The 20,860-nt window shown below is 47.8% G+C and overlaps 1 protein-coding gene across 4 annotated transcripts in view; it reads right to left on the reverse strand.

Moving 5' to 3' along the window:
• dab1b (DAB adaptor protein 1b) overlaps window positions 1-20,860 on the reverse strand; it is a 35,537-nt gene that overhangs the window by 1,637 nt on the left and 13,040 nt on the right. Inside the window, exons 2-14 of one of the 4 annotated variants that reach the window (XM_086130017.1) lie at window positions 16,967-17,567; window positions 11,653-11,792; window positions 10,177-10,275; window positions 8,156-8,287; window positions 7,786-7,905; window positions 7,484-7,522; window positions 6,129-6,194; window positions 5,120-5,179; window positions 3,435-3,482; window positions 2,983-3,112; window positions 1,588-2,208; window positions 462-589; window positions 68-168 (exon numbers count right to left, since the gene is read on the reverse strand). In XM_086130017.1, coding sequence (XP_085986143.1) covers window positions 79-168; window positions 462-589; window positions 1,588-2,208; window positions 2,983-3,112; window positions 3,435-3,482; window positions 5,120-5,179; window positions 6,129-6,194; window positions 7,484-7,522; window positions 7,786-7,905; window positions 8,156-8,287; window positions 10,177-10,275; window positions 11,653-11,792; window positions 16,967-17,036 — 1,743 coding nt within the window. In that variant the 5' untranslated portion in view covers window positions 17,037-17,567 and the 3' untranslated portion in view covers window positions 68-78. The remainder of the gene's footprint in view (window positions 1-67; window positions 169-461; window positions 590-1,587; window positions 2,209-2,982; window positions 3,113-3,434; window positions 3,483-5,119; window positions 5,180-6,128; window positions 6,195-7,483; window positions 7,523-7,785; window positions 7,906-8,155; window positions 8,288-10,176; window positions 10,276-11,652; window positions 11,793-16,966; window positions 17,568-20,860) is intronic. The other 3 variants (XM_086130020.1, XM_086130018.1, XM_086130019.1) reach the window with 3 other exon arrangements.

Genomic DNA, 20,860 nt, shown 5'->3' on the forward strand with positions numbered 1-20,860 from the left:
GAGATGAAAAAACGTGGCCACAAAGTGAAGAGTTTGGTGGCTAAATGAGGAATGATGAAAGACCCACTCTGATGTTCTCTAGCTGTCTTCCCGTGGACACGCCTGATCCTCAGATGGATCGCTGTCTCCACCGGCCAATGGAGAGGATGGCCTTGGGACAGCGGAGTCCTACGGAGGAGCAGGAAACACATTGATCAGTTACAACAGCGTTTTATGATGTTGCATGCCAGCAACTAAAACAAACGTTGACCTTTGCGTTCTGGACTGGCTTGATATTGTTTTTTTCTGTCAATAAGATGAGCTCAAAGCTACTTGGCCGCATTAATCACGTAATAGACTCTTTGGGCTTATCAAACATGATGTAGTCGAGAACAGATCATTCATAGAAGGATGAGACATCGCAACATTCTACTTGGTTGTTTTACTGACAAATGTGTGCCCCACAGGGCTCGGAGGTTTACCGATTGCTCGTCCTTGGCACGGGTGGAGTCGCCCACGGGCTCGACATGGGGGTGGTCTGTGGGGATGGTGTTCACTTGGCCCGGGGGGCAGTCAGATGAAGAGTTCTGTTGAGGCGCTGGAGTGGATGCTGTAAAGTGAACGTGCGCTTAATTGAAGAGATACAATCAACGTGCAACGCCTTTATAAACGGGTGCGTTAAAAAAGCAGAGCGCCAACTAAATTGCTATTCCCTCCACTTCAAGGCCAATGAAGAGTGAAGAGAAATACTTGATAAATAAAGCAAATCAACTGTCTGTGCTTTTTCGCACTTATGCGCAAGAATATATAGAATAGTCCTTCAGGGACAAGACAAAACACAGCATCTAATTGGATTCCAACAGAACTACGTCATAAAACACGCCTATCCCTTTTTATGTATTACTTGATTGAAAAAAAAAAAAAGTGCAGCTTTTCAGCCAGAACACTTTACCTGAGAGCACAGAGGTCAACATGAAGAACGACACACGCAAAAAAAAAGAAAGGCTGGGATAGAAAAGGGGATTTCCAAGCTATGATGCCGACTGCAACGTTCAAAATTTAATGGTGGGCAGGTTGAGTACTAACACATTTCGAGCATGATTTTTTTATCCCCCCCTCATAAAAGCTTCGGTAAAACCAATCTAAATGAATGAGTCAACTCAAGAAAAGTGAGTTTAGAATGACGATAGCCACAGCTTTGTAACGTTTTTCCAAGACAGTAAAGTAAATGTTTTGTCCTCTCTTGGGTGGCATTCAACATTTGGAAAGGCTGGAATAGAGCTTCATTTGAGAAAGCGCCGCATGTAAATTAGATCTGCAAGTGGACCGTTGGATGGCCTTTACAACATGTCATCGTTGCCCCCCCCCCCTCTCCTCCCCCTTCAAGTGTACTTGACCTCACTGCGCGCGAATGCGTCAAGAAAAATCTTGCCAAAGGTTTGCTGGGTGTTGGGACAAACAATGACGAAAAGGGCAACTTGCAAACAAAGTCAGCATATTTTACATAAGTACTTGTGGCAACAAAAAAAATTACGAAAAGAAAGCGGCACCATTTATACGAGAAGATGGCGATGGAGCATTCAGGCGTGAAAAATGAAGAACACTCACGTGATTCGGTAGATGGCGATGTGGATGTACCAGGGCTCAAGGTCATCCGGGACAGATCAAGGTCACTGCCTTCGTCTTCCAATGCGGCGGTAGCAGGGGGCGACACCGGCCGACTGCAGACGGCGGTGTTGTTGACGCCCACCAGGCCCGGGGTCGCGCACCTGCTCACTGATACCCCACTGGGCCCCGCCCCCGATGTCGACGGGCCCTCCCCGGCATCCAAGTCCACGCCCAGGCCGTCTTTCGCCAGGCTGAGCTGCCTCTGAAGCAGAGCGGGGTCGGCCGCGTGCTGCGGGCTAGCGATGGCCGAGGAGGGGGCGGACGGGTCGCAGGCTTGGGGGCACACGGTGGTAATGGGCACCAAGCCTTGGAGCATGGCGGCCGGGATGGCGTGCCCCCCCACCCCCACAGTCTGGGCCGGCATGTACGCCGCCATGGCCGCCCATTGCTGCTGGGTGGCTCGGAAAATGTTGGCCTGGCTCCAGATGAGGGGCTGACCTCCGGGCAGCACTTGGGCCACTTGCAAGGGTCCCTGCACGGGGAAGGCGAGAGTCTGAGCCTGGCTAGGAAACGGCTGCTGGGCCCACTGGGACGTCTGCACGGGGCCCATGGTCATATAACCTGGTGAGGCAACCAGAGAAGGAAACGATGCACATTACAGCTGGAGAAGAGGGGAACATTTCGCTCACAACTTGCGAAATCACCTGCGTAAATCAATTTGTGTCGCGAGGGAAGAAATACGGCACTTTGCGTGCAGCTTTCCTGTGTTTTATTTCCAGACGACCGTGGGCCCAATTCATTTCATAAAATGAGAGCGAGCAAATATCAATTAATTTTTAGACTCACTCTGGACAAGAAGTGCTGCTTCTTTCAGTAATAATAATAATAATAATACATTTTATTTATCAGCGCCTTTCAAAATACCCAAGGACACTTTACAATCAAAAAAGAGCAATAAAACCACAGATAAAATTCTAATCGGGTGTCTTGTTCACGGTAAATCCGTAACTCCGGTATCAGTATTAGTGCTCATTACATTCAATTCAAGCATTAATATGTCATACAAAAAACAAACAAAACAAAAAACATGCTTTCCAGGTACACAAGTACCAGCTGTGTTTTACACACTATGCACTGCAAAAATAAAATAAAATTCCAGTAGAATTTGCTAAATTTTATATATATATACAGTATATATATACTGTATATATAAATATATACTGTATATATATTTTTTTAAAGTAGATGTATAGTCTACTTAAAAATGTATATGCAGACGATACATCTACATTTTGAGTAGATGTATAGTCTTCGTGAAAGAAGATGGAGTAAACTCAGCACAGCTTTTTTTTTATTATTATTTTTTTTTCACTGATATCAGTCCAAGTAACTCACCTGATGGCACAGAGGTGGGGCTGAAGGGGGCATACATCTCGGCAGGATTGGGCGGCGGCTGCTGCTGCTGCTGCTGCTGCTGGCGGCCGCTCCTGCTCGGGTCCAGTGTGTTGGCAGGTGAAGGGGGCATCTGAGAGAGTACGTGGCGCAGATGATAACTTTGTCAAAGTCACTCAGAAGTGAGCTTCTTTGTCTTTGTTCAGCAGGACTGACAGGTTTGAGTCCTGCGCAGTGGCTTGTCGTAGAGCGAAATGCACTATATTGCTGACGATAACAGAATGTGCCTGGAAGGGAGGGACAGAAACGACTCCCAATGTAGCCCTAATTCTGCCAGGCCTTAATCAGATCATTTGCTTTCGTGTACATGACGTTGGAATCAAACGTGAGTGTCAACGTGTCGGAGCCCCACAACAGGATGTTTTTTTTTTTTTTTTTGTGTGGGCAGTACTCACCGAGGGAGGAGTGGACATGTCGCCGAAAAGGTCGAAGTGGTTGATATTCTGTGAAACGAACCGAGGGAGAGACAGCAAAAAGGTACAATGACACATCACGAAATTGAAATTCAATCGTCATACATTCTCGAATTCATCCCCGCGTGGACTACGGCGGCGGTGGAGTCGGTGGGGTGGAGTAAACGGGGGGGGGGGGGGAGACGGCTATTCACTCAGGCATTTGCGCCGCGCATGGAAAGAAACGGCGATACCCCTTTGTTCCATTATCAGAAAATGGATCTTGAATGGGCCTTTTCACGGCTCGCTATAATTGAGTGAGTAAGGGGCTATTCAGTTCCATAAAACAGACCCTGATTAGATATTCTTGCGTCCGCCAATCAAAAGCGTCCTTTGAGAGTCTGACCTGATTTTGAATGCTGATGCTACCGTGTGAGCACATCGACTATAGAGACAAAGGAGCGGATGAGGGAAGAAGCTCCTGGAAACACCCGACCCGACTTCGACAAAAGGGCCCGCATTATGAGTCGGGATGACCCGTACGGACGGAGGGGGTGCTGGGGGGGGGGGGGGGCACTGCGATTATCGAAGCTGTGGAAGAGCTACCTTGCATGAAATGTATTTGGGGGCCATGCATAAGCAGACAATGAATCACCACAAGAGCACAGAAAACACAAGGATTTGCATGCTGTAAATAAAGCGCTGCGTGTGGAAAGGTAACCATCCCGGAACAGAAAGAAAGAAAGGAAGGAAGAAAGAGATGGGAGAGCTCCCAGCAATCAGTGTCGCCGCAAACGAGTCTTTTATGTCCTCCTTGACATAACGGATCTCACAGTTTGCGCTTTGTGACCACCGAGGGCTCACGGAATGGCTCCGGGTTTGGAGAGAAACGTAAACAAGTGTGCACGGAGGTCTCCCCCCCCCCCCCCCCCCCTTGCAGGCAGCGACACACATCAGGCGAGCTCTTGGCTCTCGAAAAAGCTCCGACTGAATGAACAGACAAGCAGTAACGCTTAGAGATACGGAGGCGCCGCGACTTCTACTAGCGCGGGGCTGTACGAGTGAGATAGCGAGGGGGGGGGGGGGGTCAGGTTATCAGTTCGATAATGCTCAGCAACAAGCACAACAACAACAGCAACGGTGGCGAGAGAGAAGCACTGCGCTGGGACTTTTCTTATTGAGCAAACGAGAAGAAATGCTTTTCGAAGTTATCGCCGCATGATGGATGAGATGGAATTTATTTATTTGTTTGTTTCTTTGAATGGTTGGGAGGTAAGTGCCTTCGGTGGAAGGATTCCGGTGAAGGGGCAGCTTTGATGGCGGACTACACGGAGACTAAATGGCTACACGGCATGCAACTCAAACCACCAACACCCCACCGACAAACCTCGCATTGTCCTCCTCTGAAGGAAGATGGAATGGACTCCCCTTCGTATTTGTCTTCTCCCGTTCAGTGGAGCGGACAAACGACGTGCTCATTTGGTCTGGGGACATCTGGTCAGAGATCAGATTTTGGGGAGGGGAGCGCCGCATTTTGGGGAGCTTGCTTGGCTAATGTCCGGTGAAATTCCAGGCATGTCATGACCACCGTCAAGCCATCATCGGATTTTCTTCACGAGGACCCGACAGAGAGGTTTGAAGGCGGAGGTGTGTGTCCAAACAAATCATAAAAATAAAAGAACACCTACAGTCATGAAATGGCGTTTGGGGACATCATAGATCCCTTCCTTCTGCTGACTGGTTGGGACCTGCATTGGATTGGAGGTCGATTCAAATGTAAATAGCATGGCAAGACCGTTTGGCTACTTTTGTGTTTCACATCAGAAGCTGAAACTACTAAAGCATAAAAATCTGGCGACGTCCATTTTGATTTCGTCCATTTCTCGTGTCATTTTTATCTTTTGTCGCAAAGGGGTTATGCAAATTGTCCAGTGGTGCCGCTGAATCAAATCGAGTTCAATCAATATCGATTGCAAACAAGGGCAGTGGATGTTGGGCGAGCATCAGGAAGGCCCATTGTTATTCTGTACCAGTCAAGCTTATCTGACAATAAGAAATTGCCTCAGCTAATATTTCTCTCCCAGTCACGAGAACGAGCTGTCGCTTTTAACCTCTCCTCCCGTCTCTCTTCGCTCCCTGTGCTGGTTAACTTTTGCTGATGTTTTTTTTTTTTTTTTTTCCCCGCCCAAGTCTATTGATCTTGTTTCACTGCCAGATCAAATGGCATGGCAAGTGATTAATCTCTCTCTCTCTCTTTCTCTGCATCTTTCATCTTCACAGGAAGAGGGGGAGGAGGAGGAAAGCAGCAGAGAGAAAGGAAAGCTGGGAGGAGGGCGTCGGATTAAACCATACAACAGGTCCCCGAAGTCCTTGCCGCTCCTTCAAATGGTCCGGGAAAAAAAAAAAATAATCCAAGGCCTAAAATCGCAAAGACGAAACTGACCTTGACTGCGCTAGCGGCTCTTAGATGCTACGTGAGGCTTTTTCCACTTGACATCTTAAACACAAACTTCCTTCCCCTTGTTTTCATGTTCAGCTTAAAACAAAGGCCCTTCGACACCACATTTAAACCTGAATCTGCGGAAAAGTGATGAGCTCGACGGGCGCTTGCTGTTAGTACTTTTATCATCTATCACAGGGCATGTAAGAAGGGAGAAGAAAAAAAACGGGGTGGGGGACGATGTTTTGACTTTGTACCTGATAAACGCTCTCCTCTGACTGGGGGCCATGGAGGGGTTCGTGTCCAGCCTCAAACACTATGTACTACAGAACAAGGTGTAGAAGTGCAGAGAAGGGCAGGAGACACACGGCAGGTTTTGCATGGAACATCCGGGGAGATGATGGGGGTGGGGGGGGGGGCACGCCATGAGAATAAAGGAGAGCACGGGGGGGGTATCAAGTGGGGGAATGAAAAGAGATAAGGGAGGGTGTCAAAAACAAAGTGGAGCAGAAGAGAGAGGAGTGGGGGCGGGCGAGATGGGGTGGAGGGGGGGCATTGGGAGAGAAAGAAAAAAAGAGGTCGGAAGGGGAAAGAGCACAAGTATAATCAAGTCAGGTAGCAGTTCATAGCAATGTGGAGGTTGTAACCAGAGGTCAACAGAAGCATGAGGCATCTTTGACAGAAACTAGCTCTGAACAGTCACAAATTCAGCCTGATCTGCAAGAGAGTTGACATCATGTCATGGACCTGATCTTCAGTGGCAAAGCAAAACATTTCTCAGATGAAAAGAGTGATGGCTCAGTTGCTATGAAATGTATTTCTCAGCTGGAGAAATAGGAAACGTGTTTTCGATCCGACGGCGAGTTGAAAGGAGACCCTGATGCGATTTCTCCACGCTCATCCGCAGGAGATAACGTTTGAATTCAATTGGGGGGGGGGGTACCTTAGAATATTCGGAAAAGGTCACAAAGCAAGAATGTCTTATAATCCAATGCTGGACTAATTTTAGGAAAGTCCAGTGTTTCAATTTGTGCTCTATAAAAGATTTTTTTTTTAAATATTTTGAATCCCTGGCCCCATAGCTGGAGTTTTGTCAACCAACTTCAAAATAACACTGCAAAATGAATGACTAAGCAGATAGTCAAGAGCAACAAACAGATGATTTGGGAGGTGTTTTGGACATATGAGCTCAGAGTAAGAGTTAGAGTTGTCTGTATTCAGTGTGAGCAGGGAAACCAAAAACATTCAATCAAGTGCAGCCAAAAAGGAGGGGGAAATCGCAATTCTGGTTGGGAGCAAATCTTTGGAAGAAACTGCGACACTGACACAAATCAACAGAAGGAAAAACAAACAAACAAACAAACAAAAAAAAAACAACGAAATATGGTTTTACAACATCGCACTGGCAAATGGAAGTTGAATGGTTGAACAAAACCGTCTGTAAAGATGGTTTGCCGGGGGGGTCGCCGGGGGGTGAAACTGGTTCAATCATTAATTTGAGCAGATCAGAGACCAGATCAAGTCAACAAATACTCTCGAATTGCCAAGGGGGGAAGCTGCAGCGCAGCGAGAAAGCCGTGAAGGGTCTTGCAATGTGTGCCTCCACACCTACCTGGTAAACGGGATCGTCTGCTTCGTCCTCCAAGATGGTCTGCGAGGCAGGAGGAGAGAAGACACACGACACTTTTTATCAACGTTTCGTCGACATTGTGAGTTTTGGCATGGAGAAAATTGGGCAAGATGAGCGGCGATGAGGCGCGGAGACTTGTTGACATTAGTCTACAGTCCCTTCGCCGATCAGGGTGCAGAACACGATGCAGGAAAAGAAAATCCGCGTAACGGCGAAGATGCGAAAGCTGAACCGTGTTCTAGTGAGGGATTGCTGCATAACGCAACATTCTTTTTCAGTCCTACCTGGTAGACGGCCTGCTCGCAATGTTTGTCCTTCTGGGCCTTTTTCTCCATCTCCTCCCGTTGCTTAATGTCGTAGATGAGGGTAAAGAGGTCGCGCAGGTCAATGATGAGAGGCTCCGCCTGTGCAGACGAGTGAAAAAGGAAGGAAGACCGCGTGAGGAATGCCGAGTCATCCACTTCATTCAGTTGATTTCTATTCATTCATTTAACAATCTATTTATTGTGGATGTGGACAACCACCATATTGCAGTTTATTGAAGGGTGTTTCTAATATTTTGGATACTTTATTACGCGACATGAGAGAATCAAAACATCAGAAAAAGAAAAGCTATCTCATTGTGTTAACAAGCACTTTCATCAAAATACTCACCGACTGGGCGGTCTTAATGGCGACAAACCTGTGGTGGCCCTCCTTTCCACAAACGTAACCGAAGGCCCGGTGGTCCCTGGTGTCCTTGGCAATGTAGCTAATTTCATGGACCGAATGCTGATGCTGGAGTACCTGGACAACGGAGGCAGAGACCAAATGTTTCGCCTCGTCAATGTGCCGCTTTAAAGGCGACATTATTTACATGTTACAGGGAGGGAAGAATAAGTATCGCGCGTGGCTAATCATCACTTTGTTCACGAGCTGATCAGGGTGCGACGAGTTGCGCGCTGAATATTCCAATCCCAAGGCACATAAAGACAAACAACCCGACACACTCGTATTCATATTACGGGCAGTCGAGTTTCTTCATTTCGGATAACAGGCACGCTTTGGGATTGTGGGAGGAAGATGGCGTCTCGAGAGAAAACACACATGCTAATCGCTATTATAGCATGCTGCCTAAAAATACATGCATATATATGTCAATGTAAAATTGACTGAAGTGACTTGCTGAGTGAGAGCGAGTTTAAACGTGGTAGGTGGTTAAAAAAAACAAAAATGCTCGATACATTTTTTTTTTGGGGGGGGGAGCCGTCACCCATGCACACCCACCTACATCCGCCCTATTAGCAGGAATAAGCCCCGGCTCAGGGGAGCAACTTTATATTCGACAAATTCAGCAGGGAGCGATGCAAGCGACGTCTGAATTAATGTCGAATACAAAAAACTATTACGACTCCATTCAGTGGAGAATCATGTCAGCTTTACATAAAAGCGTTTCCATCCAAATGCTTAGCGCCTGCACGGGAGTGATCCCCCATTTCCGAACATAATAAGTCACGAGAGTGAAGTGTTATTTACCGCCAGTAATCAGCGAATTAAATGACGAGCATTAGGGGACACCAGTTCCCAAACAACAAATAGGCTTGTCAAACGTGCTGAGCTGGTTAGCGGGCGCGCCATTTAGCACATCACTCAGATACAAAATAGATGTGATCACGGAGGTACGGGGTGGGGTGAGGGTGGGGGTGGGGGGGTAGGGCTTTGTGGCACGGAGGTCGGGGCAAGTGCCGCATAATTATAAGTTCGGCACGGCTGAGGTGGAGCCGCAGCGTAATTAGTATTAGTGGCAATGATCATTAAGGGGTGGAACGGCGTGCTAATTATCAGTTAGCTCTGATGAGGCAGAGTGGGCCTATCTCGCTGACACTTTGCCGCAGGATGAGGGGCGGGCGAGGCGGGCGGGTGCTTGAGTCGGGCCTCTCCATCATCCCGTAATGGAGCAGTAGGCCTGTGAGCTCGCCAAGGGGAAGAAGGCCAAGACGGAGGTAGAAACAGCCCGTCTCCGAACATTAGCATCGTATTGCTCATTGCACTGTGCTGTGCTGCATCATTAGCGGACAGAAAGGGCCCCGATGGTCTCAAGTGTTTCCCTGGGCATCGCGTTGCTCTTCCTGCGATAGAAGTTCAACCGGCTTCATTCAATTTGTTCTTGCCAAACATTTGCCGCCAGAAGATTTTCTTTGGAAAGCTTTGTTGTTTGAGGAAGCCGGTGACAAAAAAAAACAACAAAAAAAACCCCGAAACGATCAGAATAACATTGGGAATGACCTCGCCCCCGTGTTGCAGGATCTTGTTTTATGGCGAGCTCACAAGATGGCGGCTGTGGAAGCCGTTGTGTAGTCAAGTGTGAAAACATCTGCCCTCTAGATGTCCTCCACGAGGGGTTTCCAAACCCTTTTTTCAATTTGGGGGGCCGCGCACACACACACACACACACACAAAATGGCAGGATGAAAGTGTCACTTTCAAATTCTGCAACTTTTCGAGGCACGCTAAAGTCCGTCAAGAAAGCAATTGTTCGCTTCGAGTTCATTTCTGCCATTTGTCATTTTTGTCATTTGGACACTTCTGTCCTACGCAGTCGCTTCCCAGTACAGCAGCTGCTTGAGCCCCCCCCTCCCGGTGCAGCTTCGATGAGGAAATACCCGTGCATCGACCATGGCTGACTTGACACTCACCCCCGATCTTTCACAGTAAATCTTGATCCCTCCAAAAGAGACGGTCAAGAAGATTCTCTGCTTGTGCTCCCCTTTGGAGCGTGCCATGGAAGCCATGCCCTGCAGGAGATAAAAGGGATGGACGGGAGATGATGAAAGCGCACGACTTCTGTACGAGAGACGAAGAGATTCGGTCGGCAGCCTCCTTCTCAGGTGAGTGGGCGATTGAGAGGGGCACTGGGGGGGCGGGGTGTGGGAGGGAGGGGTGACAGCGGTTATGCAAGGTGTGATAGGACAGCTTGTTCTTTCTGATTGATGCCTTTTCTGAAAGTATCGCCCTCACAAGAATTCACATCACCTTGTGCCGGGAGTTGGATGTATAATTGCAATCTTTTTTCTCCTCTCGGGCCCATTTTTTTTTTCCCCGAGTTTTCTGGACGTGGGTCGACCGCACTTCAGAGTGCAAACGTGAGTGCTAGCTGACAACAGTAAATGCTGACAAAATGCAACGGGCCCGTTCGTTACAGCAACTCTCACGTATTGCTGACTGAACAACCGAGCCGGCCTTTGAAGTCCGTTTTTTTTTTTCCTCCCAGGGAACAGCTCAACTCTAATTAAAAAGGGGGAAAAAAAAACCCACAATTAACATTTCCACTCTGTTCCTCTCGACGCAACCAGTGGGCTTGATGTGTCTTTCATAGAACAAAGGTTGGCAAGAGAAGAAAAGGGAAAAGAAGAAAAGAAAAAGGCCTGCCTAACGTCTTGACAAAAGCGCAGTGGCATTAACAAGCGGTCGACCTCATTTGGAATCAGCCTCCCGTCACCTGGAAACTTTACAGCTCAGCTCCTACTTGACATGCAGCTCATTCGGATTTCTTTCATCGGCATTAAAATCGACAAAGGCAAAAGAGACACAAAGCATTTGTCTCCATCTGGACTGAAGCTTCACTCTTGGGTTAGGATCATTGTCACTTTTGTATTCGGCGATCCCTCTCTCGATGGTGTTGAAAATGCTTCGGGTGAGGCTCTGAGGAAAGATTTCAGGACATGTGTGTGGAGAGTCCGGTGCACTATCTGGTGGTGTGCTATCAAACACTGCGTACGGTAAGGCTTGAGCTGTGTGGATCTCGGGTCTGGATGTAGTGGGTCATGGGGGCGGGGGGCAGGGGGGGGGGGGGATACCTCAATTCCACCAGCATGCTTTCTTATGAGGAAGAAGAGTCTGTGAAGTGCAGCAGCTAGCTTGACCAAAACGAAATCCATCCTGCGGGTGGGCGCATTGTGCAATCTAATAATGTCTGCCCGTTATTTGTTCTGTCTGTTCAGTTCTTTGGCGTGCTGAGGCGAATCGTAAATTGCGAGTGAGAAGGCAGTGCCTTCGCTCATTTAAGAGACAATTCGGACATGCTCACACATCTCTTGTCCAAATCGGGGTGAGTGAGATGTGGAGAGTTGAACCACACACGCACACACACACAAGCAAGCTGAAGTCTGTACCTTGAGCTTCATCATGGAGTCTTGGCACAGCTTGTCCCCGCGTGCTGCTGTCACCTCATCAATCCCGATCAGCTTGGCCTTGTAGCGAACGCCATCTCCCCGGAAACGCTTAATAAGCCCCGTCTCGGTGCGGTCCTGACCTGCGGCGGAGGAGTCAAAAAGGGAAGGAGAGGACAGGATGCATGAGTCGGCCGCTGCGGCATCAATATTTATGGACACGGGAAATGCAGAGTGAATCATAAATTAGCGGCCAGTGAGGAAATAATGAAGCAAAATATTGCTTTACTGTCTTCACCCCGAAGCTCCCGTCGGTGCCTTTCGAAGGCGAACCAACGTTCGCCAATCGGGGACTTCCTGGGTGGAGGATTCAGGATTCGGAGACGCGCTGGTTTGCGAGCGTGTCGACATCGCCTGGAGTTTTCTGTCCCCCCGTCACCCACGCTGATGATGAGTGACACATGACACCGACTCTCATTTTGTCGTTGGCAGATTTATCACTGTGATGACACGAGGCTGAACGAAGCGTTAATCAATGTGGAAAAATGGTTTCCCCTAACCTGTTTGGGGTTCTTCGCAACCGCTGACCCCCTTCCGCGTGTACACAGAGAAGATTTTTCAAGGTCACGGGCACCTTGGCCAAATCAGAAGCGATTGACGCTAACAAGACACTTTCTCTTGTTAAAAAAAATTAAAATAAAAAAGGAACTTATCTGGGTTAGTCCAAAGAATGCAAAGACTTGGTTGTAATGCAAGCGCTGGTCTTGGCTATGCACACTCTCTCATTAATTCATGAGGGCGCAATCCTCCAAACGTTGGGGGAGGGTTCGATGATGCTAAAGTCATGAAGGTCTCCCAGCGAGTGAATGTCAAATCTCGCCCTAATTTCGTCTCGTTTCTCCGGCAAAGGACGATGCGTCTCAAATCCAGCCGCAATGCCGCCCAACACGACTTGTCACGCACACGCTCAACTCTTCCCGATTCAAACAATCCTTCCTACAAGGATTCTCGAGTCTATTCATACAGTATTAAGCGCCCCATCCCAATTTCACTGACTCATACTGTAATGCGTTGTAAAATGCATGCTGCTCCAGTTACATTTTAAACACCATCAGTCAGATTCGGCGCGGCTCTCTCCGATGAGCTCAAACCAGATGTTCTGTGCTATTTGTTTCTTTACATTCGCCGTGCCGTTCCCCCCCTAATAACACTTCGGGAGAGATTTACAAGCGAGGCCTTTGCATACCGAATGAGAGTCTTGACACAGCGGCATAACTCGTGAGTGTTAAGTCCTGGTGGTCCGAAGTACAAAGCGAGACCTTTGCCACACCGCCGGCCCTTTTAAACAGCTGGACAGCAAACGCTTTGACCAAATTTTACGATCGCCTGCACACTGGCTGCGGAAGGAGAGCAGCGAGAGAGGAATTACAGTTGGCCAAGCTCTTCCGGGGTGTTTTGGGGCTTTGTCTCTCATCGGCGCTCTTGCCGCACTAGAATGGGGACAACGAGGGGACAGATGGCAGCAGATGGAGTGTCAGAAGTGTCCCTCCAGATATGAGGTCTTGGCAATGGCAATTTTTTTGATGGGGTGGGGAAACGGGCAGAGAGGAAGCTTAACCTTTGACCCCCTGCAAGCATGTACCGGTGTCGGCTTGTCGCCTCGCGTTAAGATGACACCGCCCCCTCTGGCTAATCATAATTGCCACGGCGAAGCCTCCCCGTGCCTCGCTCTCTCTTACGGCGTCGACGCGATACATCCGAAGGTTCGTCTCTGCGTAAATGACAGCGGCCGTGACGCCTCCTGGCTGACCGCGTAGCACTTAAGCAGTAGCGAAGATGTCGAACGGAGGATGTTTGAGGAAGGCGGATCCGTCCTCGCCATCTGCCTCCCCCACGCAAACAAAATTCACGTTCCTAAGCCTCAGCAAACACGGACCCGCTTTTACGGGCAGCGGACTCCTGTCGTGAAAATTAACGGAGGGTTAAATGATGGATTGTACACAGTTACGGAGTTAATGAAAGGTATTGTTTACACTATCAATAAAGTAAATATGATCATGGTTGGCTGCAAAGATTTTCCGGGCCGTGATGATAAAGGTAAATGAAAAAGGGGGTTGTAATTAAGGTCAGTTATCTTTCCAATGCGATGGATCGGCGTCCGTTTGCCTACGTGCCTTTGACACGGCTACGCCTCCCTTCTCTCTCTCTCTCTCGCTCACTCCAAACGCTCGCGCTTGTACCTGCCACTGACACACGTCTTGGGTGATCCCATCACAAGTGGACAGATTACAGTGAGAGAGCAGCAGTTGCTACGGAGACGGAGTCATGCATTTCTGCCCATGAGCTTGATGATGTGAGAGTGTACGCCAATCGGGTTCGACTTTTGCAAACATTTGGCCAATACTGTATCCCCTTCCGCATCAGATGGTGTGCGTTTGTTTTTTTTTCTGAAAGCTCAGATGACAATTTGTAAATGGAGGAAAACGGAGTCAGTGACTCTGCGGCCGCTGCGAGACACATTTTCAATGTTAATCCATATGCGGTATTTCTTTTCAAATTCCGCCTCAAAATTAGAAGCATACAAGTGCCTACGGTTGCTCATGTAATTTGCGTCTCGTGTTCACATGGGGATAAACGTTTCTCAAAATATGGGCAGCTCAGTGATATATTTGTGTGACACTTTTAGAGTTGGAAGGCTGACTAGCGGACAGTAACAATTAGCCTAATTTCATGAATTCCCTTCTGCTAATGCGGACAACGACATAAATAAACCGCAAGCGTTGAACTGAGTGGACATGCTCCAAATGCATGAGGCTTTTCTCCAGACACCGCACTGTTACTCTGAATATTATACCCAAGAGTGAATGATTATTCACACAGCCGCATGTTAAAGGGATACTTCACAGTCGTACGCTATTTGCAGCAGTAAAAGATTTTAAAAAATAATTAACTCAATAATTACAGTGATCCCTCGCTATTTCGCAGTTCGTTTATCGTGGCTTCGGTGCATTGAGGATTTTTTTCAAACATTCATTAAAAAAAATGTTTTTTTTTGTTGAAGTCCGCAAAAAATCAGTGTCTAAGTGTTGTTTACTATGCGTGCTAGTGTGTGCGCCCTCTGCTCAAGCGAGGAAGGTCCACGTGGGGCACGTGTGTGCGCTCACACATAGGCGTGCAGGTGAGTGTATGTGTGTTGCTGAAAGAAAGAGAGAGACAGAGAGAAAGAGCGAGAGAGAGACTTATAAGAACGAAAGCAGGTCTTTCCATCCTTAATTGTCTAAACAACCTTAATTGACTAATCATAAACACGTCTACTGCACTCGGCGGGATCGCTGGCCTGTGCGTGTGTGTGTGTGTGTGTGTGTGTGCGTGTGCGCGCTCTGCTCAAGCAATTATATATATATATATATATATATATATATATATATATATATGTTAATTGGTCGCTACTTCGCGGATTGTCGTTTATCGCGGGTGGTTTTGGTCCCCATTAACCGCGATAAACGAGGGATTACTGTACTACCAAAACAAGCCAAAGTTCAAGAAGCCTTCCTTGAAAGTAAAAGAAAATATTTTCCTTAGGTACATTCCAAAAGCCCGCCATGCCTTTTGCCACCTTGCACATTTTCCGTAACGACGCAAACATCACGTGCAGGTTTTACGAAGCGCCGAGACAACACCCGTTTTGTGTTCTGTGTCTGTTTGTTGAACTGCAGGACAGCGGCATGGAAATGTGACTCATGCGCTCTCAAATCTCTCCTCCCTCCTACTATGTTTTGTCTAAGTATGTGTCATCATCCTGGTCCTTGATGGTGTCCTTCACCTGCGCCGCGCCATGCTCACATCTGCCGCAAGCGGTGCATCCATTTGGGTCGCCCCATTTCCATTTATATGGATCTAAATTGCATCTTAGTGGATTGAGACAGCGCTCCCTGATTAACGTGGTCAAGTCAGGGGCAGATAGTCCCCCTACGATGAGCGGCACGGCCGTGTGTATAATAGCCATTCTTTCTGTGCGCCCCCCCCCCCCCCCTCCACTTAGCTTAAATCGATGGGCTTTCCTCCAACCCAGACATTTAACGAAGCGGGCCAACAGAGCCGGCGAAAGAGCCACAGAGGACTCGGCCCGCCGCTTGTTACTGCCGGGCTGCGAGGAGCTGGATTTACTCAACTGACTGGCGTGGTTTTTATTCATGGAAGGAAAAATGAGTAAAAATGAGAACGGCTGGAGTCAAGTGAGGGAGGCAAATGAGAAAGACTCCTCTTGTTGCTCACTTCCCCGTCGCCCTGAATCACACTCCTTTCACTGTTCTATTGCCTCCCTGTCCCCCCTTTTCTCTCAGTCAGTTCATTCTCATTTCAATCTCCGAGCGAACTGTTCGGAGAACGCCTCGTCCTATTACATCACCCATGGCGTTCATCAAAGTGACAGGATGTGAATTACCCTGTCCGTGACACCTAAATCACGCCGCTACCCAAAGCCCGCGGCTACACGGAATAGCTGTTACTACATCTGGAACGCTGGGATGAGACAGGGAGCCTCTCGGCGAGCTCGACTGAGCGAAGCGGCTCGCCGTGTAGTCCAAAATTATTTAGCACTCTTCAAACATTGCTTTTAGATTTCAGTGTCTGCCAAAGAGGAGAACGTTCATACCGTCGGGAACGCTGTTCGTCTCGACTTCATCTCTCCATCGTCGCGGATTGGAGATTTGTATTCCCGATAAAAGTTCAAGGTGCAATCCACGCGACACGGTCCCCAATTTGATCGCCACTTCAAGCGTGACACTTTTTAACCTCGCCCAAAGAGGTCAATTAGAGGTCAATTTTGGATATTTCAACGGAGGTCTATTCTTCTGAGGAGGCTTCCGCTACATTTTGGTAACAACTCACGCTGCCTATTGTCATTTCTTCAAGAGGCCAAGTTTCATCTGGATCAGATTAGAATTTCGCAACTACTGCTTGTCCAGCAAAAACAGTCCTTTTTAATACCACGATACTGTTTGCGAATAGGTAATAGCCCACTAAGACGGCACGTTTGAGCATCCAAAAATGCAGTGACCAGCAAAAAAACAAACAAAAACCGACATAGTAAAAACAATCTTCTGCAAACAGGAGATAGCCTGCTTAGTTGTTCTCATGTACATTTTGGATTGGATTGGATTGGATAAGCTTTATTGTCAAATGCACTGTATGTGTAACATACAGCACAGATGAAATTTCTTCCTTCCTTCTTTTGCTGTTGCTAGTGGCATGTTGTTTGGACATTGCACGAGTGCCAGTGTACTCTTTTGAGTTTGCTAACGAGAGTAGAAGCTACCTTTGATCCTCCTGGACTCCTTTCTCTGGATGGTTTTGACACCCGGCTGGAGCTCGGCCTCTGCTGACATCCTCCACTGCTGAGTCCCTTTGCCTGACTCACGGCAAGTCCAGCATGGGTTCGCGGCCACACCGGTTAATCCAACGGCAACTCTCAGAGCTGGATTTCTCCCGACTTCCGTCTTTCTTACGGGCACGTCGCAGTTGGACTCATCGATCTCACGTTCATGCTGTCATGCGCGGCGGCGCTCCTCTGCAAATGAAGATCCAGCGTTGATAAATCGCCCTCTTCACTCGGCCATGATGTGTGCGCATTAGCAAACAACGCATGAAGAGCTCGGTGATCCTCTCGAGAAAAGCTTCAGATCTGATTTGACATCCTCTGGAGTAAGCCCCCCCTTGAAGGTCAAGTATCACATGGTTCGACTGGTGCTCTTTTCTGAATGTTCACCTATCGCTCGGGAATAATTCCCCCCGAGGGAGGCGGCGGCATTGATTGAATCAAAGATTGTTCTTCACAGTAGGTCAGGAGTGGCTATTATTCCCTCGGAGAGAACATCGGACGTGATCCGACAGCCTCTCACAGTCGCTGGCTCTGAACCCTGCGAGGAGATGAAGGAGGGGGGGGGGGGGGGAGACGGCGTTAATGTCGAAGCGGAGGTGGTTCCAAATTCAAGTGACAATGCCCCCAGATTGTTGATTACAAGATTAATTGAACATGACACATGGCAGGCAGCCATTTAACAAATCGACAAAGATGTTATTATCTCCTTCGGATCGTCGGTCCTTAATGAAAGATCTGCAAGTGCGTGCTGCTCGGCGCCCACCCTTGAAGGAGAGTCGTGGCGCAACATTTTGATGTGCTGCTTGTGAGTAAATACGGAACATCAAAGCGCGACTGGTGCTTCTATGCATGCAAAGGACTTTTTTGGGGGGCGGGGGGGGGGGGGGGGGTGAAGATCAGGCCCGCAGCACTAGAGGAAGGGAAGTAACAGAGAGCGGCAAACGACAGACTGGAGTGGGAATCCTGGCAAGGCCGTCTCTAATTTGGAACCCCCCGCGTTGTGCTTTAATGCCCTTGAATCATCCACTGCTAACAGTGGCACGCAGCCAAACTGGCACCGCGGCTGCCACGACTTCTGTTGGCATGGTGATGGGTCTTTGTCGGAGAAGGTCTTTAGCCTTACCGGGCCCAAAGAGTGCTGAACGTCAAGCTGCGTGACACACGCCTTGCCATTAAACGTACTCGCTGCCACTTAACTAATTCACTCCCAATGACGTTTTTAAACGTCTTTTCAGACTTGGTTTAGAATTGGCTGGTACTGAATGAGTTAACCAAGAGTAAAATCAAGAAGTAAGTGTTCATACTTTTTGAAACGAGAATGGCAGCGGAAATTTTGCAAGGTGTTGGAATCGATCTGCTCAAACTATTCATTTGAGCAGAAGTGGATGGCTCACGGTGCAAAGGCTTACTTTGCCATCTTTTGGCATTCACGTGTCATCGCTATTTGGTGACAGGCCCACAGGTTGGACTGTACATTTGAGTCCGGTCCTCGGTTAATTCACGTTTCGGGGACTATCGACGTCAATGAGAAATTGTAAATAAACATGACAGGCTCTTCACTTTGAGCTCAGTTGTGCAGCTTCTGTAATATACCTTTATAACTGCCATACGTCTCAATGGCAAGTTTGAACGCGAGGCCACTGGGCGGTGCTTATATTCAGTCACTCATGAAAGAAACGCTTTGAGAAGTCATACACCCCCTGAAAAATCTGCATTTCTCAAATATGCTACTCTGGTGGCTCCCCCACCCCCATTACTCAGGGAACATATGCATAGTTTCCATGTATCCAAATGCACAAATGGAGACACAGCACCGCCTGGTTGTCTTCCTGTCTTCTCCTTTCATTTCCCTGAACAGCTCATTGCAGTTGCCTCATCAGCACCAGTTCCGTTCATGCGTCTCGACCATGTGCCTCCTCTCATGTCCGCTCAAAAGACAGATCATGTTCGTCGGGTTGAGGCAAACGGGCCTCTCTTCAAATGGCTCTCAGACTAGTTTGTGCAGTGATGGGAGAAGTATTTTTCTTGTCACTAAAAAAAAAAATGTAACAGAAAGCAGTTACCAATGAGAGAGGCCTCATTGTATTTGATGTAAGCAATTTAATGTGATGTACAGCTGCTATTTTTTTTTTCTTAAACCAATGCTATCTAGGTCACCCGCACTCCGGCGTGTTCTCCGTGTTTTAACAGCTCCCACCGCCTTGTATGATTTGGGTCAGCGTTAACGAGCACCGCTCGTTCCTCCAGTTACTCTCGACTGTTACAGGATGTCAAAAATCCCTCTCTTATCTATATTTTTGCTCATTTTAGTGCCGTCTCTTGTGTGTGTCGAAAATCGGATGGAGGTTGATTTCATTTTTGCTAGCATTTCATGATTTGCCTCCATTAACTTATTGCAGTCTTTATCAGCCTGCCTGCATTTCGCAAACCACCTCTGGAGATTGTTATTTCCTGCCCGCATCAGGATCCGCACACCGTAAAGTGACTTTTGAACGGAAGCGGGCATGCTGTGAGGAAAACCTGGCCACCCTGAGCCTTAACATTAGGCAGTCATCAGTCATTGATTTGTCTGAGGAAGAGGTTGTGTACCTCCACTGAGCCAAACAGACCTGAATATTACCGCATTCCACATCGAGTCAATATTCACTGCATGCAATTATAGAGCATTCAAGACCCACAAGATTTATCTTCAATATTTAAGTAAATTCCAAATCTACCAAATCGAATATTAGACTCTTTCATGTCACCTGGGGAAAAAAATGGATTCTGCCTTTTTCGGTTCTTTCCAAAATCAGCTGTAGAACAACAAAAGCAGGTTGAACAAAATGAAACCGTTTCTCCTGCTGAACTGATCTAGGATCTAAAATGGTGCATCGCTGACATCTACTGGTGGTTGTGGGTCAGTAAAGTTTAAAGTCCAAGCTTGAAATTTAGAGTGGAGCATCATCAAATCCTCCCCCACCCAAAAAACATAACTGACAGCTATAATCGTCAGTGGCAGTGAATGAGTGAAGTCACAGGTGTCAAAGTCAAAGGCTGGGGGCCAGATCCGGCCAGCCACGCCACTTTATGTGGCCCGCGAAAGCAAATCCTGATCCTTGCTCAAATCTGTACCAAAATATCAAACTGTCACGTGAAATAAATAACGTTGACATTTTGCAATCATTTTGTTTGCCTCGTTCAATTATGGCTCCTGACTGGGTAATGCAAGGCGCCTTCTGTGCTGTCCAGCTGGCGTGTGAATTGCGCTGAATGTCGAACCCCGTTATTCCTTCCAGGCCAAGGCTTACCGTGCGCCGCCCAGGGCCGACGCAACCTTTGTTCAACGGAGCCACTTTGGCACCTTACGCTGGTCATCTTTTGTTCCAAAATGCCCCCCCAGCTTATGAAGCGGGACACGACTGTCACAACCAAGCCGAGCAGCTCTCCCCGCTGTGTAACCTTGTGTCACCTATGACGTCAATTACCACTCTTGAGACTTATATTCAGGCCATATGGATGTGTGTGTGTGTGTGTGTGTGTGTTTTTTGTTCTAAATTAGTTCTTATCATCGCCTTCCAATCAAAAATCGGGTGGTCTTATGCGGCCATAAAATCTGCTATGTGCCCCTGATTTCAAACTGAGGTTAATTTTCTTTTTTCTGGGCTAATTAGATTCCTGACTTAAGAAATGGGAAGACTGACTTAAGGGGCCTTTGCATAAATGTGCCGTTTATTAACACGTTAATCAGGTTTTAAGCAAACAAAAAGATTAAGATAGCTTCACAGTGGGAGAGACTTGAAAACAATGTTTGAAAAACAAACAAACCAAAAAAAACGTTTAATCTTTGGT

Source organism: Hippocampus guttulatus, chromosome 14 (assembly GCF_054856545.1).
Source record: "Hippocampus guttulatus isolate MCC_2025c chromosome 14, RoL_Hgut_1.0, whole genome shotgun sequence".
Taxonomy (NCBI): Eukaryota; Metazoa; Chordata; class Actinopteri; order Syngnathiformes; family Syngnathidae; genus Hippocampus; species Hippocampus guttulatus.